The sequence below is a fragment of the Myotis myotis genome, unplaced genomic scaffold (assembly GCF_014108235.1).
Source record: "Myotis myotis isolate mMyoMyo1 unplaced genomic scaffold, mMyoMyo1.p scaffold_m19_p_3, whole genome shotgun sequence".
NCBI lineage: Eukaryota > Metazoa > Chordata > Mammalia > Chiroptera > Vespertilionidae > Myotis > Myotis myotis.
Genome location: NW_023416335.1, coordinates 99,397,112 through 99,416,012, shown reverse-complemented (window position 1 = coordinate 99,416,012; position 18,901 = coordinate 99,397,112). Strand labels below are relative to the sequence as shown.

The 18,901-nt window shown below is 38.9% G+C and overlaps 1 protein-coding gene across 4 annotated transcripts in view; it reads left to right on the top strand.

Moving 5' to 3' along the window:
• The window catches only part of DCLK1 (doublecortin like kinase 1), a 553,061-nt gene that overhangs the window by 468,618 nt on the left and 65,542 nt on the right, over positions 1 to 18,901 (top strand). For all 4 annotated transcript variants that reach the window (XM_036299715.1, XM_036299714.1, XM_036299717.1 and 1 more), the window contains exons 9-11: positions 2,345 to 2,402; positions 2,910 to 3,029; positions 8,030 to 8,176. In XM_036299715.1, coding sequence (XP_036155608.1) covers positions 2,345 to 2,402; positions 2,910 to 3,029; positions 8,030 to 8,176 — 325 coding nt within the window. The remainder of the gene's footprint in view (positions 1 to 2,344; positions 2,403 to 2,909; positions 3,030 to 8,029; positions 8,177 to 18,901) is intronic.

Here is an 18,901-nt window from a genome sequence, read left to right as displayed (position 1 = left end):
TTCAGTCTTCCTGGATCCCATACCAGCCCTTTGCTTTGAGAACTTTAATGTTCCTCATTCCAGGAAAATAGAGGATGAAATGGCAAAAATAGTGAAATCCCCCCTCCTCACCAGCACTGTTCTGTCCATCCATCCACTTTGTAGAGGCACTGAATGGGAATGGAAGTGTCAGTTCCAGCCTCCTTCTCTTGGACTGCTGGCTTTTATTAAAACAGTCAGTTCCAAGAGTTCAGACTTGCCTACCACCAAATGGAACCTTTTAAACCAGATAAGAAATTCCTCATGGATTCTAATCTCAGATTTGTGTTATCATATTTTTTTAGTGACTCATGAAAAGCATAATCCAGCAGTACTTCAGCTTTTAGTTTTCCTCTTGATTCAGTTTTCTTAAATTTGCAAACAAAGTCTCCAGAAGCATTGTAAGAGGAGGCTACCTAAAGGGCCCCTGATTCTCCTATGATGAGAGGAACCCCTTTGTATGTGAATCATTTCTCTTTCTCATTTATTGTTTGACCACACATTTGAAATTTCTAACAATAAATCTTTCATTTTCCCTCTTACCAACTGAGGTGCTTTTTCTCCACCCCCTACACCATAACCTTGCTGATGTTCTGGTGTTTGTTTGGGGACATTGAACACCTAAGCCCAGCATTTAGCCAAGGCCAGCTCATGCTTTCTCCATATGGCCCTTCTGTACAGCTGTGGCCTGAAGAATCAACAAAGATTAATTCAACATCGACTTTGGGCCTCTTAATCCTTTTATTCATGAGGCTGGAGCAATTTGATTTCCTCTGGACACCTGCATCTCTGCAGAAAAGTCTCCCTGAGGAAGAGGGGTTTAGCTTCTCACATCTGAACTGAAAAGCCCTCTAGTGGAGAAAATGGGCTTCAGAGTGATTATTTTATTCTGGTTTTATTCACCAGATATAATTACAACAATTTGGTCAATATTTATTGTTTTCTGTAAGTCAGCATTATGCAGGGGACTGGAAGTGGAGTGGAAGTAGCATTTTTAGAAGCAAATGACGAGATTGGTTTCTAAAATGCCCTTGAAACACATTTTTAATGTCTGGCCTCTTAATCTGGTTATAGAAAAACACTCTCTTGCTCTAACCGTATAACTGGGAACCCTCCTCTCCTCCCCCCCTCCATCTTTCATTTTTTTGTAATGGAGATTTTAAAACCCTATTTTAAAAGTTTGTTCTTTATCAATCTCACTCACTGTATTCATTTGGATTCCTAAAATTGGCTTTTATCTGAATAGGAAAGGCTAGGCTGTCTTGGTTTCCCACCAGAAATGAAATGGCATTGCTTGTGAAGTAGTGGTTTATTATGGATTATTAAATATGCATTGTGTCCTTTGACAATAAATATGTGTTGTTTGCACTACAGTATCTTAGAAATGTTAATACAAGTTAGGAAGCTATTTAAAGGTATGGCTAAACCCTCCCTCCCAATCCCATCATGGAACCGGGGCAGTATTGGTTGGGATATATGTGAAGCAGAGACCCCAAAAGCTCAGAGTCCTGCTTTTAACACTGCAGTGTAGCTTTGGGAAAGTGAGTTGAACTTGGACTCCATTTTATTTCTGGGAAATGAGACAGCCATAAAAGGTCCAGAAGGTTACAGAAAGCTCAGATAACAGTTGTATCCCTTTCTACACCTTGATCATGTTATCCATGAATTCTCTAGCAAACCTTATAGGCTTGTACCTTGAACCAAAGTCTAAAGAGTGTGAACTTCTTCTTTATAGAGTTTTCAGTGTGATCATATGAGCCATACTTCATAGAAAGATAATCTCAAGGGAAACTGAAAAGAGGAAAGGCAGAAACTCACATCTGTTTTACATTCTAATCACATCACTTCAGAGGGCTGGGCAGGAGCAGGAGTTATGCAAGCCAGTAGTGATAGTAGTGGTTTCATTACAGGCATGGCCACATGAACAGCTCACAATGTTTCTATGCTAGCATATTTGTTGTCTTTATGCTCAATCCCTGAAAGTTTAAATATTTCTTTTAAATCTCAGAGGGAAGGTAAGGATAGGTGGGTGGGTGGGAAAAGAACCAAAGAACTTATATGCATATATGCTTAACCCATGGTCACAGACAATATGCGTGTGGGCTAGAAGGGGTCAATGGGGCGGGGGGGGGACGTGGGAATTTGTAATACTTTCAACAATAAAGATAAAATTTTAAAAAGTAAAATAAAAAAGGAAAAGATTCATTCACAAAATATTTATACCATGATTCAAGGTGGATGGGATAAGATATAAATCCTTAACAAGATGATTTAATATATCTGAAATTAAGTTTTTTTTTTTTTAAAAAAAAATCTCTCTTTGCAGGTCAACTGCTAGGGAGTATGCTCTGAAAATTATCAAGAAAAGCAAATGTCGAGGCAAAGTATGTATAAAGTTTATTCTTATGAAAATACAGGTATTCAGGGGATAGAAAGGAACAAAGCTCAGCTCCTAAATAAACATAAATTCACCCCCATTTGTTGCATTTTGGTGGAATAGAAAGTTATATACTAATTAGATTATAACTTTATTTTATAAATAGTCCTGGAATAAAAGTTAACTAAAATGGTTTGATGTTATTTTTGTTTCTTATCTTTATTTGCTTATTTGTTTACTTTTTCCCATTACTTTTGTAATCTTAATTTTCTTTCTATCCTTCTACATGAACTTATAGTTATTGTGATGGGTTCTGAAATTACAAGCATCATCTAAAAACCTTCAATATCTTTTGACAATTCTAGGCTATCTGAGTATCAGAATCTAAGATATACTCATTATATTTGACCAAAATACATGTCCCTTGAACTTCACATAGTAGAGTTTTTCTCATGTTGAGTTAGCTTCTCCCATGTTTGGATGTGAGTATTAAGATCACTTCTCCTTTGGACAGGAGCACATGATCCAGAGCGAGGTGTCTATCTTAAGAAGAGTGAAGCATCCCAATATTGTTCTTCTGATTGAAGAGATGGATGTGCCAACTGAACTGTATCTTGTTATGGAATTGGTAAAGGTGTGTATTTTGGGAAAAGAAATAAACCTGTTCAAGCAATCACACTTTTCTCTATCATACAGTTCTTTATTTCCTCTCATCAATATTCAGCCTCTCATTTCAATACATTAGCATCATGGTTAAGATTATTAATTAGAATTATACCAGAAAAGTTCAAATTCCAGCCTTTACCTAAATAGTTCCCTGACCTTGGGATACCTCTCTATGTTTCAGTTCCCTTATATGGAAAATAGTAGTACTTACCTAGGAGTGATATTGTGGGGATAAAAGGAATGGCTTCCACAAGTTTTTGTGACACAGAAAGTATTAGATACCAATATGATCATTGTTGTTATTGTTATAGTAGAAATTGTTCACTTTTCATGAATTACATCCAAATGTGTTACCTATTTCTATAAAAACAAGCTTTAAGCTTTAGTCACCAACATAATGGAAAAATAGCACAGTCCTAACAATAATGTGAATAGTCTACCACCTTTCAGTGAACGTTACCATCTCATCCTGTCACATAACTATATTTTTATTCTGTTAAATCATAGGATATAGAAATGGCTAAATGTTGATAATGATTGCATGTAAATGAAAGATGACTTGCCTATTTCCTCTACTTCCATATGTGAAATTTTTTGTAATTAGACTAAATATTGAATGTTTAGTTTTCATGTAGTTATATTTTTTCTCAAGTTGTATTTTTCTCAAGTCTTTTGTATTGTGTTAACCTAATTGGTGGTGTAAGTAATTTCTACTTTAGTTGTGAAGTGTCGTAAATTAGTTGCACCACCTTCTGCATCAAATGTGTGTACCATCAGAGAGAGCCTAGAATCACACACTGAGCTGGTAGCAGAGATCAGCACTGTGGTATATGGGATTTTCTTTTGTAAAGATTTAAGACAAATAAAGCATTTAATAAACTAACCTGTTAGTATATAAGAAAATGTTCATTCTAGAACCTTTAAATTTTCATTGTTCAAAGTTGCTTTACTTTAGATATATTGGTATTTTTTCAACTTAATAGTTATTTATATTTATAGATGGAGCCTATTTTTTCTATTTCAGGTTAGGACTTGTTTCTTACAGAGGGCTTGTTTGCATTAACACAAGATTTTTGTCACATTTGAGGCTGAGGGAGATAAAAATATTAAATGGTTATTCCAACAACTAAAGGTTGATTTCATTTAGCCAGAAGATTTTTGTATTGGCACTGTATAGCCAAATAAAGTTTGGTGGTTACCAACATTGGAAATTATACTTTTTCGAGCACCAGGGATAGTATTTTTATAATGATGTTACTTCTGAGATAAAAAAACTTCAAATAATTCCTGTTGCCCCCCTGTGTGCTATTAAAAATTGATCAGCCTGACACTCTCAGGGGCCCCTGTGATCAGCACTGGTGGAGCGTGTGGTGGTGGAGGGTGGCCCAAGTTTGGCGGCTCAAAAGCTCCAAAAAATGTTACTGCATTGCTTCCTGCTCTTCCTCGACCCCAGGACCTTGCTTCTCCCTCTAGGAGTCTAAGGAACCCTTCTGGCCTCCAGCTACTATCTGTCCATCAGGTCCGCATGGGTCCCTGATAACAGCTTCCTGGTCTTCTTTCCCTGTCCACCCAGGGCTTGAGCTTGAGTAGAGGAGGGGATATTTAATTTTATTAACTTCCCTTTCCTCATCCCTGCTTTTCAACCTTCATATCAGTTCCCAGGCTGGATGATTTGGGCAAGACTCATGACTACCTCCATTGCAATTCTATTTTCTGATGCAAGTTTTAGCTAAGGGATTTAGAAGCTTTTTGAGGAGAGGCAGGCTGGCAAAAAGTATAGCAGTATAATAAAAAACCATCAACTTTCCTGGGAAGGAGGGATTCTAAACTTTCTTTTATCCCCAATTTCTACCTCCATAGACTATCCAGGATTTAGCGTCAATGAGAGATCTGGAATGGTCGACATGATTGAAACTACATACCATTTCAACCCCCAATAAATTATTTCTCACACTTTTTTTCCAGCACTTAATTTAGGAGCAAATTTCACTCTACCCTTTTAACTGCCAAGCTCCTTTCCCCTTTGTTCAGTGGAGTTCCTTTTGTCAGTTTCCATCCTCTCTTCATGTCTTTGGTTCTATTTGATGAACCCTGATGGGAGCAGGATTTGAGTCCCCAGGAGGAGAGCCTTGGGTATCATCTATTTTTCTAGTAATCCTTTGCCTTCTGTCATTTATCAGTCTTTGTCCTGTGCTTTGATGGTCCAGGTTAATTTACATTCCTGGGGCAAAGGGAAGTTGTGTTGTGTTGTGGAAATAAAAAGTTTTATTTGCAAAAAAATACACAAAAACTCATTGACCTAGTTTTATGCAACTATAACTAAGTTAAATTTGAAGATGAGACATAAAAGAGGCAAAGGCTTAAGAGCTTAGAACACATTTTATGGGGAAACTTGTTATGTCAATTATATAGTCTGGTGACTATAACTAAGGAGGTCCTTGTGTCCTTAACAGACTTTGTGAACTTTCCCATTGGTGTCCAAGACAGCCTGACAAAGCCAGAGAGTATCTGTAGAGTACCATTAGGTAAGACCCTTACATTTGACCTGACCCAGAACTTCTGTGAGGTCAGGTCTGGAAGTTAAGGCCAATCCCAGGTTTGACCCCTGAGAAATTTCACTGGGGCCATGCTTTTAAGAGTCCAGTGGTGTGCTAAAGAGTGATGCAGATATAAGAAAAACCAGGTCTGAATTGCAGAATACAGTGAAATAACTATTATTAAAAGTCAAATCCAGCCCTTGCTGGCTACGGCTCAGTTGGTTGGAGCACTGTCCTATATATCAAAGGTCACAGGCTCAATTCCCAGTCAAAACATGATGTTTCTCTCTCTCTCTCTCTCCCTCTCTCCTCTCCTTATTCTCCCTCTCCCTCTCTCTCTCCTTAACTCTTTCTCTAAAATCAATAAAAAAGCATATCCTTCGGTGAGGATTAAAAAAAATTTAAATTAAATTCCCTAATTATTAACAACAGGACTTTACACCATTGCCTGTAGCAGTGTGCATGAGCAAACTGCTTATGTGCACAGAGGAAGGCAAGCCTTGTGGGGGAAGGTGGCCCTAAGAATTCAACAGGAGTTAAAAAGACAAAGGGAAGCCGGCCTCATGGCTCAGTGGTTGAGCTTCAAAGTATGAACCAGGAGGTCATGGTTGGATTCCTGATTGAGGCACATATCAGGGTTGTAGGCTCAATCCCCAGTGGGGGCCATGCAGGAGAGCACTAATCAATAACTCTCTCTCATCATTGATGTTTCTGTCTCTTTCTCCTCTCCCTTTCTCTCTCTGAAATCAATAAAAAATATAATTATAAAAGAAAAAAAAAGGACAAAGGGAGTACAGGGGACATTCCAGGAAGGGAGTTCTAATGAGGACAGTTTTGGAGTACAGAGTGATCTGGGCTTGTTTTGGTGACCAGGGATCATGAATATCTCTAGGTGACAGGAGATGAGTTTAGATAAGTTAGAATGAAGGTCGGGCAGTACATGGAGAGCTATGGGAAAGAAATGCTGATTCCTTGAAGAGAGAAAGAAAATCCATATCAATAATCATCTGTGAAGGTGGCAGTCAGTGCACAGGGTTCTTTGGGTACAGAGCCCATGGAGGCAGTGCAGGTTACCTGGCCACATCACAACAACCCAGGGATGAAAAACATTCATTCAGAAGGATGTGAACCAGGCATGCCTTAAAGGAAGGGTTGGTTAGCTTTATTGACTGCTTTGTTGAGGATGAAGAGGAAATGAGATTATAGGATGCCTGGAGCCTGGATAATTAAGAAAAGAGTACAGTGATTGTGGGCCACCATATACAGCCTCACACATAGACAGCAGTGGAAACTCCACCTCCTGGAGTGGCATGGAAACAACTTGCAAACCCATTCATAGCAGGCTTGCCTTGAGAGAAACGGAAAGTCCAGAAAGAAAGTGTTCATTTTGAAAAAAAAAAAAATGCATGTGTTTCAAAACTTTGGGTACTTTTGAGGCTGACTGAACAGTGAGAGCCTCTTGAGTAGAGATTGTACAGGGCAACAACATAAGGCCAGGTCGTACAGAGAGATTTGAAAACTGTTAGGCTATGAGTGCTATATCCTGCTTTTGCTATTTAAAAACAAAAATTAAGTTCCAACTATGCCAGGTAACAGATGAGCACAGTTGGAGACTATGCTCAGCTGTTTGGTGCATTGTATGACGCAAGAAGGATGAAAACACTGCTAATAAATCAGTTCCACATTTTCTGACCCGGTTCAAATAAATGGAACTAAAATTGGAGCCTAAAATCATTATTTTACCAAATAACAATAAATTAACAGGGAACAAGGGAAACAAAAGTTCAGGTGAGTAATGGTCTTAGCAAACTTTCTTTGAAATTTCTCCACCCTCTTTCTTTCTCATTTTTGGGATGACAGTTTCTGGTCCTTTTCTCTGTTTCTTACAAAAAAGGACACCATTAAAAAAGAAAACACTACTACCACCCCAAGAGAGCTAAATCTAGAGTAAAAGGAATTATGTATGTGTGAGTGTGTAATTTTCACAGGGTAGAGGGTGTGGTTTGCAGTATTACCTGTTTCTCATTTGGGGTGGTAGGATTATGAATTTGAACTTCTGCTGGGAGTTGGTATAAGGCAAGTACCACACACCACAAGGACACCCAGATGTCACAAAGCCTCCGCCCTGGAGACCCTGCATTGCCCCTCCATGCTGGCTGAGGCCCATGAAAAGGTTGCAATTACACAGGGGTGGGCAAGAGTCCTCACCCTGCTTCTTACTCTGAGCTCTGGAGGAAATGGCTTTTGCAATGGAAAGAGAAATCACCATAAAGTCTCTGGGCCTTTGAAAGGAAAGTGGCAGGGAAAGCCCTAGGAACCCAAAGGTCCTGCATGTGTTCACCGTGTTCTTTATAATGTATCAGTCCTTCTTCAGGGCAGCTTCATTGGACCATCTGCTAATGTGCTGCTCTGCCTGCTGCTCTCTTCTCAGGGAGGAGACCTCTTTGATGCCATTACTTCCACGAACAAATACACTGAGCGAGACGCCAGTGGGATGCTGTACAACCTGGCCAGTGCCATCAAATACCTGCATAGCCTGAACATCGTCCACCGTGATATCAAGCCCGAGAACCTGCTGGTAAGAGAAATGCAATTTCAGGGCATCTTGAGTTTCAAGCACTTTTTTTTTTTTCTATTTTCTTTTCTCTCTTAAAAAAATACCTTAAAGGCTAGTATTCAGCTGGTCTTCAGTAACTATTGGGAAACTAATCTTTTATGTTGATCTATAGTGATTAATGTGCCATTAGGAGCACTCATATTTGCAAATGAAAACCTGAGGCAGGAGGATGGGAACAGAACTCAGGGAGTCTAGGGACGTGGGCTAGTCTAGGATAGTGAGAGGAACATTTACATTTATATAATTTATCTACAGCACTTTTATGTTAGAAAGATTTATTTGGAAAAAAAAGAAGCACTTTAGTCTCCCAGATTTACATTCCAATTATACAAGGGTGGGCAAAAGTAGGCTTACAATTGTTCGTATAGGAAATAATACAGCCTGCCAGCATGCTTCAGTGGTTGAGCATTGACCTATGAACCAGGAGGTCACAGTTTGATTCCCAGGCAGGGCACATGTCCAGGTTGCAGGCTCAATCCCTGGTGTGGGATGTGCAGGAGGCAGCCAATCAGTGATTCTCTCTCATCATTGATGTTTTTATTTCTCTTTCTCCCTCCTCCTTTCTCTCTGAAATCAATAGTAATACAATAATTAATTCCGTGTTTCACATACAAACAACTGTAAACCTACTTTTGCTCACCCCTGTATGGTCTAAAAGCTAACGGAATAAATCATCTGAGTTTTTAAAAACACGAGCCCCTCAGCATAAAAGTAATCATGATAAAGACTGATTTAAAAAATCAGAGAGATTCTAACCACCCTTACAACTATTTGGTTTGTTTTTCATGAACCACCCTACCCCCCACCTCTCTGGGAAGATAGAGTTCCCCATGCAAGCAAATGAGCACTCTTTCAGGGTCTGTTGTTAAGGGAAAGTGTTGGAAAGAATTGAGAAGACAGTCTGGACATCAGAGAGCTGCCTCTGGTGAATATGGGAATAACAAAATTTGTGGGCTATTCAGGCTGGAATTTTAATGAATCCATTCAATCATCCCCTCCCCCAAGATGGTAGTTCTTCCTCTACTTCCATTATCCAACCCTAAGAGTCAAAGTATTATGTGACTGCTAGAGGTCCGGTGTACAAAATTAGTGCACGGGCGGTGGGGTTTGTCCCCTCAGCCAAGCCTGCACCCTCTCCAAACCGGAACCCCTTAGGGGATGTCCGACTGATGGTTTAGGCCCGATCCATGGTATTGGGCCTAAACCGGCAGTCGGACATCCCTCTCACAATCCTGGACTGCTGGTTCCTAATTGCTCACCTGCCTGCCTGCCTGGTTGCCCCAAAATGCCACCCTCTGCCAGGCTGATTGTTCCTCATTCCCTCTGCATGCTGGCCTGATCACCCCCAACTGTCCCCTTCTGTCAGCCTAATAACCCCCAGCTTCCCCCCCTGCTGGCCTGGTTGCCCCCAACTTTCCCCCTCTGCTGGCCTGGTTGCCCCATGCAGCCTGTTGTTCAGTTGTTTGGTCATCCCTCACTCACCCCCTGCCAGCCTGGTCGTAGGCAGCCATCTTGTGAGGGCATGAGGGTTAATTTGCATATTACCTCTTTATTATATAGGATTAACTTGCCTATCTCTTCAGAAATCTGGAAATTGAGGATTCTCTTTCTAAAACAGTGCTTCTCCAAGGGTGGTCTAAAGACCCCTACATCAGAATTACTCCCAGGTGCCTGTTAAAAATGCACATTTTTGTCCTGGTCGGTTTGGCTCAGTGGTTAGTTGGCTTGCAGACCTAAGGGTCTCAGGTTAAATTCCCTATCAAGGGCACATACCTTGGTTGCAGGTTCAACCCCCGACCCCTGGTCAGGGGTGCGAGTAGGAGGCAACCAAACAATGTGTCTCTCTCATGTCAATGTCTCTCTCTCTCTCTCTCTCTCTCTCTCTCTCTCTCTCTCTCTCTCTCTCTTGATCTCTCTCTTTCTCTCCCTCTCTATCCCTCTTCCCCACTCCCTTCCACTCTCAAGTGAGGATTAAAAACAAACAAACAAACAAACAAAACAAATAAAGAAAAATTCTGAGCCTTCTTGCAACCCTACCAAATCAGAATATGGTTACTGGTAACAGGGTACAGATGTGCCTTGCAGCAGGCTCTGCCGGATGATTAATATCAACAGAATTTAAAAGCAGATGAGCACCCCAACACTTGCTATACAATAAAGTCTGATAATATCTGTTGTGATTGAGAACTATCTATGAGTACATCTTGTGCTAAGGGCTTTATATTCATTATTTCATTGAATTCTCTCAAGAAGCATATGGGGGTAAATTCTATTACTATCCCATTTCACAGGTAAGGAAGCTGAGTGCTTAGGAGTTCAAAGACTGCCCAAGACCATAACAACTCATAAGTGGAGTACCAGTATCTTAACCTGGTTCTGCCCCTTTCTAAAGCCCAAGCTTTCACTGCTAGACTACATAAAGCTAGGAATAGACAGAGTGGTTTATGTCAGGCTAGCTATGTGCTCGGTTTTGTGTCAGGGAAGATGGGCATATGCCTTCATGGAAGTGACATCCAATTAGGAAAAATTCAAGAAATAAATACACAAGCCAGTAGTTCTTTGCAATTATGTTAGCAATCTTGTAGCCACTGACTAATAAAGGCAGCTGAGATCAAATGATGTAGATCTGACTTAATTGCACCTCAGATTCCACATGGCTGCAGTGGCTTAAACATTCGCCTCTGCATAACTGCCTCTGTAAACTGCAGCAACTTTCTTCCCATCTGCATTAATTATTCCTGAATTTTGTGAGATGGTCCCAAGGGAATAGACTTAAAACTGGGCCTTTGTTTAAAAACTTCTCTAAGCTCTGAAAAGTCAGTGATTGAAAATTAAAGCTTCAATTCCCTTCCCCCTTTTGCAGGTCAATTTTGCTTTTCACCAGAGTGTTATCTGTTTCTTAAATGCCAAAAATGATTATATAGAAGTGTTCTTTTACTAAAATTAAAATTTACAGAAGAGTTGTTAAATATTGTGCTCATTTCAATATATTTCAAATTACTCAAAAAGGAAAAAGGTTCTCTCTGTTTTTGTTTCCTAATTTAAGAATGTAAAATATATATGTACATGTGTGCATGTATACCAGGTATACATATATATACACACACACTCACGCCATTGTAGTAATTCATAATCTAGGTTTAAAATACATATGTATGAGAAACTAAAGCAATTCTGCTTCTACACAATAATAATTTCTTACTATAGGAGAGTGTTAAGGGTTGGTGAGGTTTGCAGTGATAAATCTATTATGGGATAAAATAGATAGAAATATAGAATAAGTTTAGCAAAATTAGGATAACATCACTAATTGCACTTGAGACTTCTATTAATTTCACATTTATTTACCTTTATGTGGAAAAGAGAGACCCATCATGGGAGGCACACATTCACATACTCAGGATTTATAGTCAGATGGAAAAAAGTTCAAAACCAAATGCATCACTCTTCCTCTGGCTTGTCTGATGACCTTGAACAAGTTACTTAACTCCTTTGAGCTCCCTTCAAGGAGATTTTATTAAAATAAAGAGATAGCACATAACTAACTATAAATTCCCTTTCTTTTTATTCTCCTTTTATTTCTAATAAAAGTAAATTACCCTTAAAATAAAATTTTAACAATAAAATTGTATAGTATAAACATTGTATTTTATCTTTATTGACATTGTTTTAAAAATTTCATTATTTACCAAGCATGGATTTGCTATTTCATGGCAAAATGTAGAGCTAAAGACTATTTTTGAAAAATGCTATAATAACTTTAATGTAAAGATTTTAAATCCATTTTCTTATTGCAGGGAAATTTACCAAAAAGTAAAAAGATCTCACTGCATACTTTTTTTTTTAATTTTATTTTTGCATACTTTTCATTGCTGTTTTATTCAGAGACCTAAAAAAACTTCCAAATTTTTAGACTACAAACAAGATTTTTGCTAGTTAAGTGCTTGTTATAACTAGCAAATTGTTATTTATAAATGTTAATTCAGTTATAGATTTCATTTTATGTAGTATCATTGTATAGACAGAAATTTAGAAATTTTATTTTTGATTCTTATAGAACAATTTAACACATTGTTTGCGGGTAGTTTTTATCGCGCGCTAACAGGTGGCATGGGCCATTTTTGCTAATTTTTTGCGCAAATGGCAACGTTCAGTAAAATTACGATAACTTTAGTTTTACATATTTTTTTCAATGAAAGTTTTTGTGATTTACTATAAAATGTATACTGAATTATTTTTCTTAGAATCGCACTGAATGCGTGGTGAGGCAGAGAATTGTGTGAAGGGATGACTCTACGTAGCTGAATAGATTACCGTTATACCTGGAAGTACATACATAATTCACCATTGTATGTGTTAGAGACCCACATTTTGTCCTTTGGAATTTGTATATCTGCATGTTAGCATCCCTTTAGAGCAATAAAAAGTATAAAAATAAACGTATTTATACGTTACCCGCATTATACCACTAGTCTATAAAAAACATATTAATACGTGTCCCGCGCTCTACTACCAGTCAACATAAAATGTATAAATACGTTTCCCGCATAAAATGTGTTAAAAATGTTGTAGCTTGGCCTTAAGAATCTATTGTGCTCATAGAAATGATTTGTTCAAGTCTAAGTATTTGGTCAGCTCAAATCATTTTAATGAGAACATATGATTTGATTTGTAGTGATGTTTCCAGCCACATTTTTTAAAAATATATTTTATTGATTTCAGAGAGGAAGAAAGAGAGAGAGAGAGAGAGAGAGAGAGAGAAACATCAGTGTGAGAGAGAATCATTGATTGGCTGCTTCCTGCACACCCCCCACTGGGGATGGAGCCCCCAACTTTGGCATGTGCCCTTGACTGGAATTGAATCCAGGACCCTTCAGTCTGTAGGCCAATGCTCTATCCATTGAGCCAAACCAGCTAGGGCATTTCCAGCCACATCACAGGTGAAAATTGGTAACTGAAGCAATCTACACTAATAAAAGACAAACATGCTAATTGACCGTACCTTCTCTATGCCCTAAGCCACGCCCACCAGCCAATCAGAGCAACTATATGCAAATTAACTCAACCAAGATGGCAGCCGGCAGCCACAGAGCTGGAACAAGCAGGAGGCATGGTTGCCCGGGCAATGGAGGAAGCCAAGCTTCCCACCTGCCCTGAGCCGGCTATGGCCTCTGCTCATGGTAACAAAGCTTCAATTATAGAAGACAAATAAATCCCAGATATCTGCTTCCAGCCAGTCTCCACTGGGAGCGTGGGGGTCTGGGGGCGGTGGCCAGCCTGCAAAAAGCCATCAGCCCCTCACCCAGGCTGGCCAGGCACACGAGCGGGGACCCCCACCCTGAAGGGGCTGTGGCCAGCCTGCAAACAGCCATCAGCCACTCACCAGGCTGGCCAGGCACCCCAGTGGGGACACCCACACTGAAGGTGCTGTGGCCAGCGTGCAAACAGCCATCAGCCCCTCACCCAGGCTGGTCAGGCACTCCTATATAATAAGAGGGTAATATACAAATTGACCCTAACAGCAGAAGGACTGGGAATGACTGGTCACTATGACACACACTGACCACCAGAGGGCAGATGCTCAATGCAGGAGCTCCCCCTTGGTGGTCAGTGCACTCCCACAGGGGGAGCTCTGCTCAGCCACAAGCCAGGCTGATGGCTGCCAGTACAGCGGTGGTGGTGGGAGACTCTCCCGCCTCCTCAGCAGTGCTAAGGATGTCCGACTACAGCTTAGGCCTGCTCCCCGCTGGCAAGTGGACATCCCCTGAGGGCTGCCAGGCTGCCAGAGGGATGTCTGACTGCCAGCTTAGGCCCAATCCTTTGGGGAGCGGGCTTAAGCCAGCAGGTGGTCATCCCCCGAGGGGTCCCAGACTGTGAGAGGGTACAGGCCGGGCTGAGAGACCCCCCAAGTGCACAAATTGTTGTGCACGGGCCGCTAGTATCAATATATTTAACAATTTTATTGTTGAGCATTATTAAGGTTTTTTTTTGTTATCCTTACCTAAGGACATGCTCATTGTTGAGAGAGGGAGAGAGAGAGAGAGACTGCCCCTGCATACACCCTGACCAGGGATGGAACCCACAACCTAGGTATGCACCCTGACCTGGAATCGAACCTGCAGACTTTTGGTGTACAGGATGGCACCCCAACTAACTGAGCCTCTTGGCCAGGGCACTAAGTTTTTTTATACAATTTTTTTTTTTTATGTCAAAGATTGTATGTGGTTCATTTTGAATTGTCAGGCCTGATGCTCAATAATTGTATGGATGAGTAACGAGTGGATGAGAGAGTGGATGAGATTAGACAAGAGAGTGAATCAGGGATACTTCTCTCAGAATAGAGGACAGACCCAACATGACACATCCAAGTCATTTCTCAACTCATCTTACATTGAAGACTCACATTGGCTTCCATCTAAACCTCACTGAGGGGGAAGAGAAAGAGCATTATTTCTCCAGCTTCACTTAAGCATGGGATCATGGTGTGTGTATGTGTGTTCTTGTGTGTGTGTGTGTGTGTGTGTGTGTGTGTGTGTGTGTGTGTGCGTGCGTGCAATGGTAATTTATGGCTATAAGGAATCTTTCGCTTCTTTCAAAACAAACAATAAAGAAATAAACTATCTTACTAATATCAACTGCCTTAATTTTACATGAGTCACCACTAGATGGCAAGCTTGTAGCCTTGGCAGCAAAAATCATCAGTTGCAGCTTGTTTTTCTCCCTGGGAGCTGGGGGTAAGGAGTCTTTTTCAAATGTATATGCAGATACCACTTCCTCAGGAAAATTAAAGTCTTTACTGTCAAAAATATAACTTATATAACTAGTTTTTGTTAGGTTCCAGAAATACACAGTGATTTTCTTGAAATCTAAAAGTTTATGTTCAGAAGCCTTGTCTTGGTCAGAAATTTTCTTTTAAAAATTCTATGCCTGCTCCTAGTTGCTCATCAAAAATAGCATGCATAGTTCAAGACCCTCATTTTTACTAAATTGATTGTACTCTGTTTTCCACAAGTGATGACCATAGCTTGTGCTCCAGCTCTTAATTTCCAGTTCAAGCCAATGTTGCGCTCACAAAACAGCCAGTTTCCTTCTGCATTAATCCCATCTCATAATCCCAAAATAAATCCATTTTGGAATAGGATAGCTAACTATACTGGTAAAAAGGCAAGTGCCACAACTGTGTCTAGAGGCCATATACAAAAACATAGTTGAGTAGATTTGTAGTCAGTCCACTATACTATGAACTTGAGTCACCAGAGTTGATTAATGGATTAGGTATTACTCAAAAGAAGGGGGTCATGGGTACCACAGGAGTCTGTCATTAGCCCTGCCCTAATCAGCATTACCAGTGATCTGAAGTGAAGGTGTAATGTATATTACATCAAATGACCGTATTAAGATCCAAAAATATATTTATTTCTGTAAATGTCCAAAATCAGCAAGATAAAATTTAACAAGAAATAAACATAAACCTGTATGGACTAATAGCTTAAGTGTAGTTGTTTTAATTATCATTGCAGAAAAACAGTAGTGATAAAACTTGACCTGAAGTCAAAGGTAAGTGGTTGAACATAAGTTTTGTGTGAATCTCAGTGTGACATGGCTACTAAAGATATTAATGTGCCCTTACACTCTTTTCACCAAAAGAGTGTCGCCATCAAGAGATTCCACTGCCTGCTCACACCATATTACCTCTCTGGTGAGGGAACTGAACACATCAAATCAGGGGCCTGGAGTTTAGCCCAGAAAAGGGATGGAGAAAGTAGAGGATGGTGATGCTCATCAAATACATGAAAGACTGCCAAATGGAAGATGGGAAACTTTTTTGTGCTATATTTGAGAGCACTGACCTCAAGCTAAAGAGAAGACATTCATGGGTGAGAGATTTGAGGTTGAAGTAAGGAAAACTTTCTAACAAGTACACTGCTTAAAAATTAAGTGTCCTTTATTACAGGTAGCTTACAGTCATTGGAAATGTCAAAGCAGAAATTGAATGATCATTTTTCATAAGTATTTAGAAAAAAATTCTGCTATCTGAATGTGGTTAGAAGTTGAGGAAATAAAGAAGAAACAATATTTCTCCAAAAATTATTTAGTACAATAATGTGTAAGTTACTTTGCTCAACATATACTGAAGGCCCTTCTTCAAGGCTCTATAATTCCATCAGGGAGAAGACAAGAAGTATAAGTGTAGTGTATTGCCTTGGCTGGTCTGCATCCATCTGTTCCACTAATCATTCCTTCTTTCATTAAGGACTTAATATCATTTATTTCATGTTATTCACTTTTTTGGTATATAGTACTATGATTTTTTTCTTTATTTTATTTTTTTCATCACCATTTATTCCCCCGTACCCTTTTCTACCTCCACCCATCCACCTCCCCCGTGAAGTCACTAAACTGTTGTCCCTGTCCATGAATTCTTTCTCTTTTGTTTTCTTTTTGCTCAATCCCACCTAACACTCCACCACCACCACCACTAGAGCTGTCTGCCTGCTCTGTATCTATGAGTCTGTCTATATTTTGCTTGGTAGTTCAGTTTGTTCATTAAATTCAACATATGAGTAAGATCATGTGGTATTTGTCTTTCTCTGACTGACTTATTTCACTTAACATAATGTTCTCCAGGTTCACCCATGCTATTTGAAAAGGGTAAAATTTTCTTCCTTTTAAGGCTGAGTAGTATTCTATTGTGTAAATGTACCACAGCTTTTTTATACACCCATCTAATGATGGACACTTGGGCTGCTTCTAAATCTTGGTTATTTTAAATAATGCTGCAATGAGCATAGGGATGCATAAACTCTTTCAAATTAATGTTTTGGGTTTCTTTGGATATTTTTCCAGAAGTGGAATCCCAGGGTCATAGGCAGTTCCATTTTTAATTTTTTCAGATAACTCCATACTGCTTTCCACAGTGGCTGCACCAATGTATATTCCCACCAACAGTGCACAAGGCTTCCCTTTTCTCCACATCCTTGCCAACACGTGTTTTTTGTATTTACTGATGATAGCCACTCTGACAGTGTGAGGCAATATCTCATTGTGGTTTTAAGTTGCATTTCTCTGATGACTATTGCTAAATTGAGCATCTTTTCTTATATCAATTGACCATCTGTATGTCATCTTTGGAGAAGTGTCTATTCAGTTTCTTTGCCCATTTTTAAATCGGATTGTTTGTTTGTTTTTGGGGGGTTGAGTTGCTTAACTTCTTTATAAATTTTGGAGATAGCCCTTTTTCAGAGGTGTCATTGGGGAATATGTCCTTCCATTTAGTGGGTTGTCTTTTCATTTTGTTGATAGTTTCCTTTGCTGGGCAAAATCTTTTTAGTTTGATGTGGTCCGATTTGTTTATTTTTTCTTTTGTTCCCCTTACCCAAGAAGAAATATCAGAGAAAATATTGCTAAGAAAAATGTCTGTTAATTTACCGCCTATGCTCTCTTCTAGGATTTTTATGGTTTTGAGTCAACATTAAAGACTTTAATCCATTTTTATTTTATTTTTATGTGCAGTATAAGAAGGTGGTTTAGTTTCATTTTGCATGTATCTGTCTAATTTTCACAACACTATTTGTTGAATAGACTATCTTTAACCCATTGTATGTTTTTTGCTTTATTTATTGAATATAAAAACATGGGTTTATTTCTCTGATCTCTGTTCTGTTCCATTAATCTATATGTCTGTTTTTAGGCCAGTATCATGCTCTTTTGATTACTATGGCCTTGTAGTATAGTTTGATATTAAGTAGCATGATTCCTCCATTTTTTTTCTTCTTTCTCAAGATCACTGTTGCTATTCGGGGTCTTTTGTGATTCCATATGAATTTTGGTATAGTTGTTCTAGTTCTGTGAAATACTCCATTGGTATCTTGATAGAAATTTTGTTGAATCTGTAGATTTCTTTGGGTAGAATATACATTTTATTGATGTTATTTTTTTCTACCCATGAATGTGGTATATGCTTCCACTTATTTATATCTTCGTCAATTTCTTTCTTCAGTATTTTATAATTTCCTGAGTATAGGACTTTTACATTCCAGGTTAGCTCTATTCCTAGGTATTTTATTCTAATTTTTGAAGCAATTTTGAATGGGAATATTTTCTTAGTTTTTCTTTCTGATAGTTCATTATTGGTGTATAAAAATGCAACTGATTTCTGGATATTTATTTTGTATTCTGCTAGTTTCCTGAATTCATTTATCAGTTCTAGTAGGTTTTTGATGGAATATTTAGGGTTCTCTATATACAGTATTATATCATCTGTAAATAATGACAGTTTTACTTCTTCCTTTACAATTTGGATGTCTCTTATTTCTTCTTCTTATCTGATTGCTGTGGCTAGGCCTTCCAGTGCTATGTTGAATAAGAGTGGTGAATGCTGACATCCCTGTCTCATTCCCAATATTAAGGAGAACACTTGTATTTTTGCTTACTGAATATGATGTTGACTATGGGTTTTTCATATATGGACTTTATTATGTAGAGGTATGTTCCCTCTATTCCCACATTGCTGAGAGTGATCATGAATAGGTGCTGAATTTTATCAAACGCTTTTTCTGCATCTATTGATATTATAATGTGGTTTTTATCTTTTGTTTTATTTATGGAATGCATAACATTTATTATTTTGCAAATATTGAACCAACTTGCGTCCACAGAATAAATCCCACTTGATCATGGTGTATG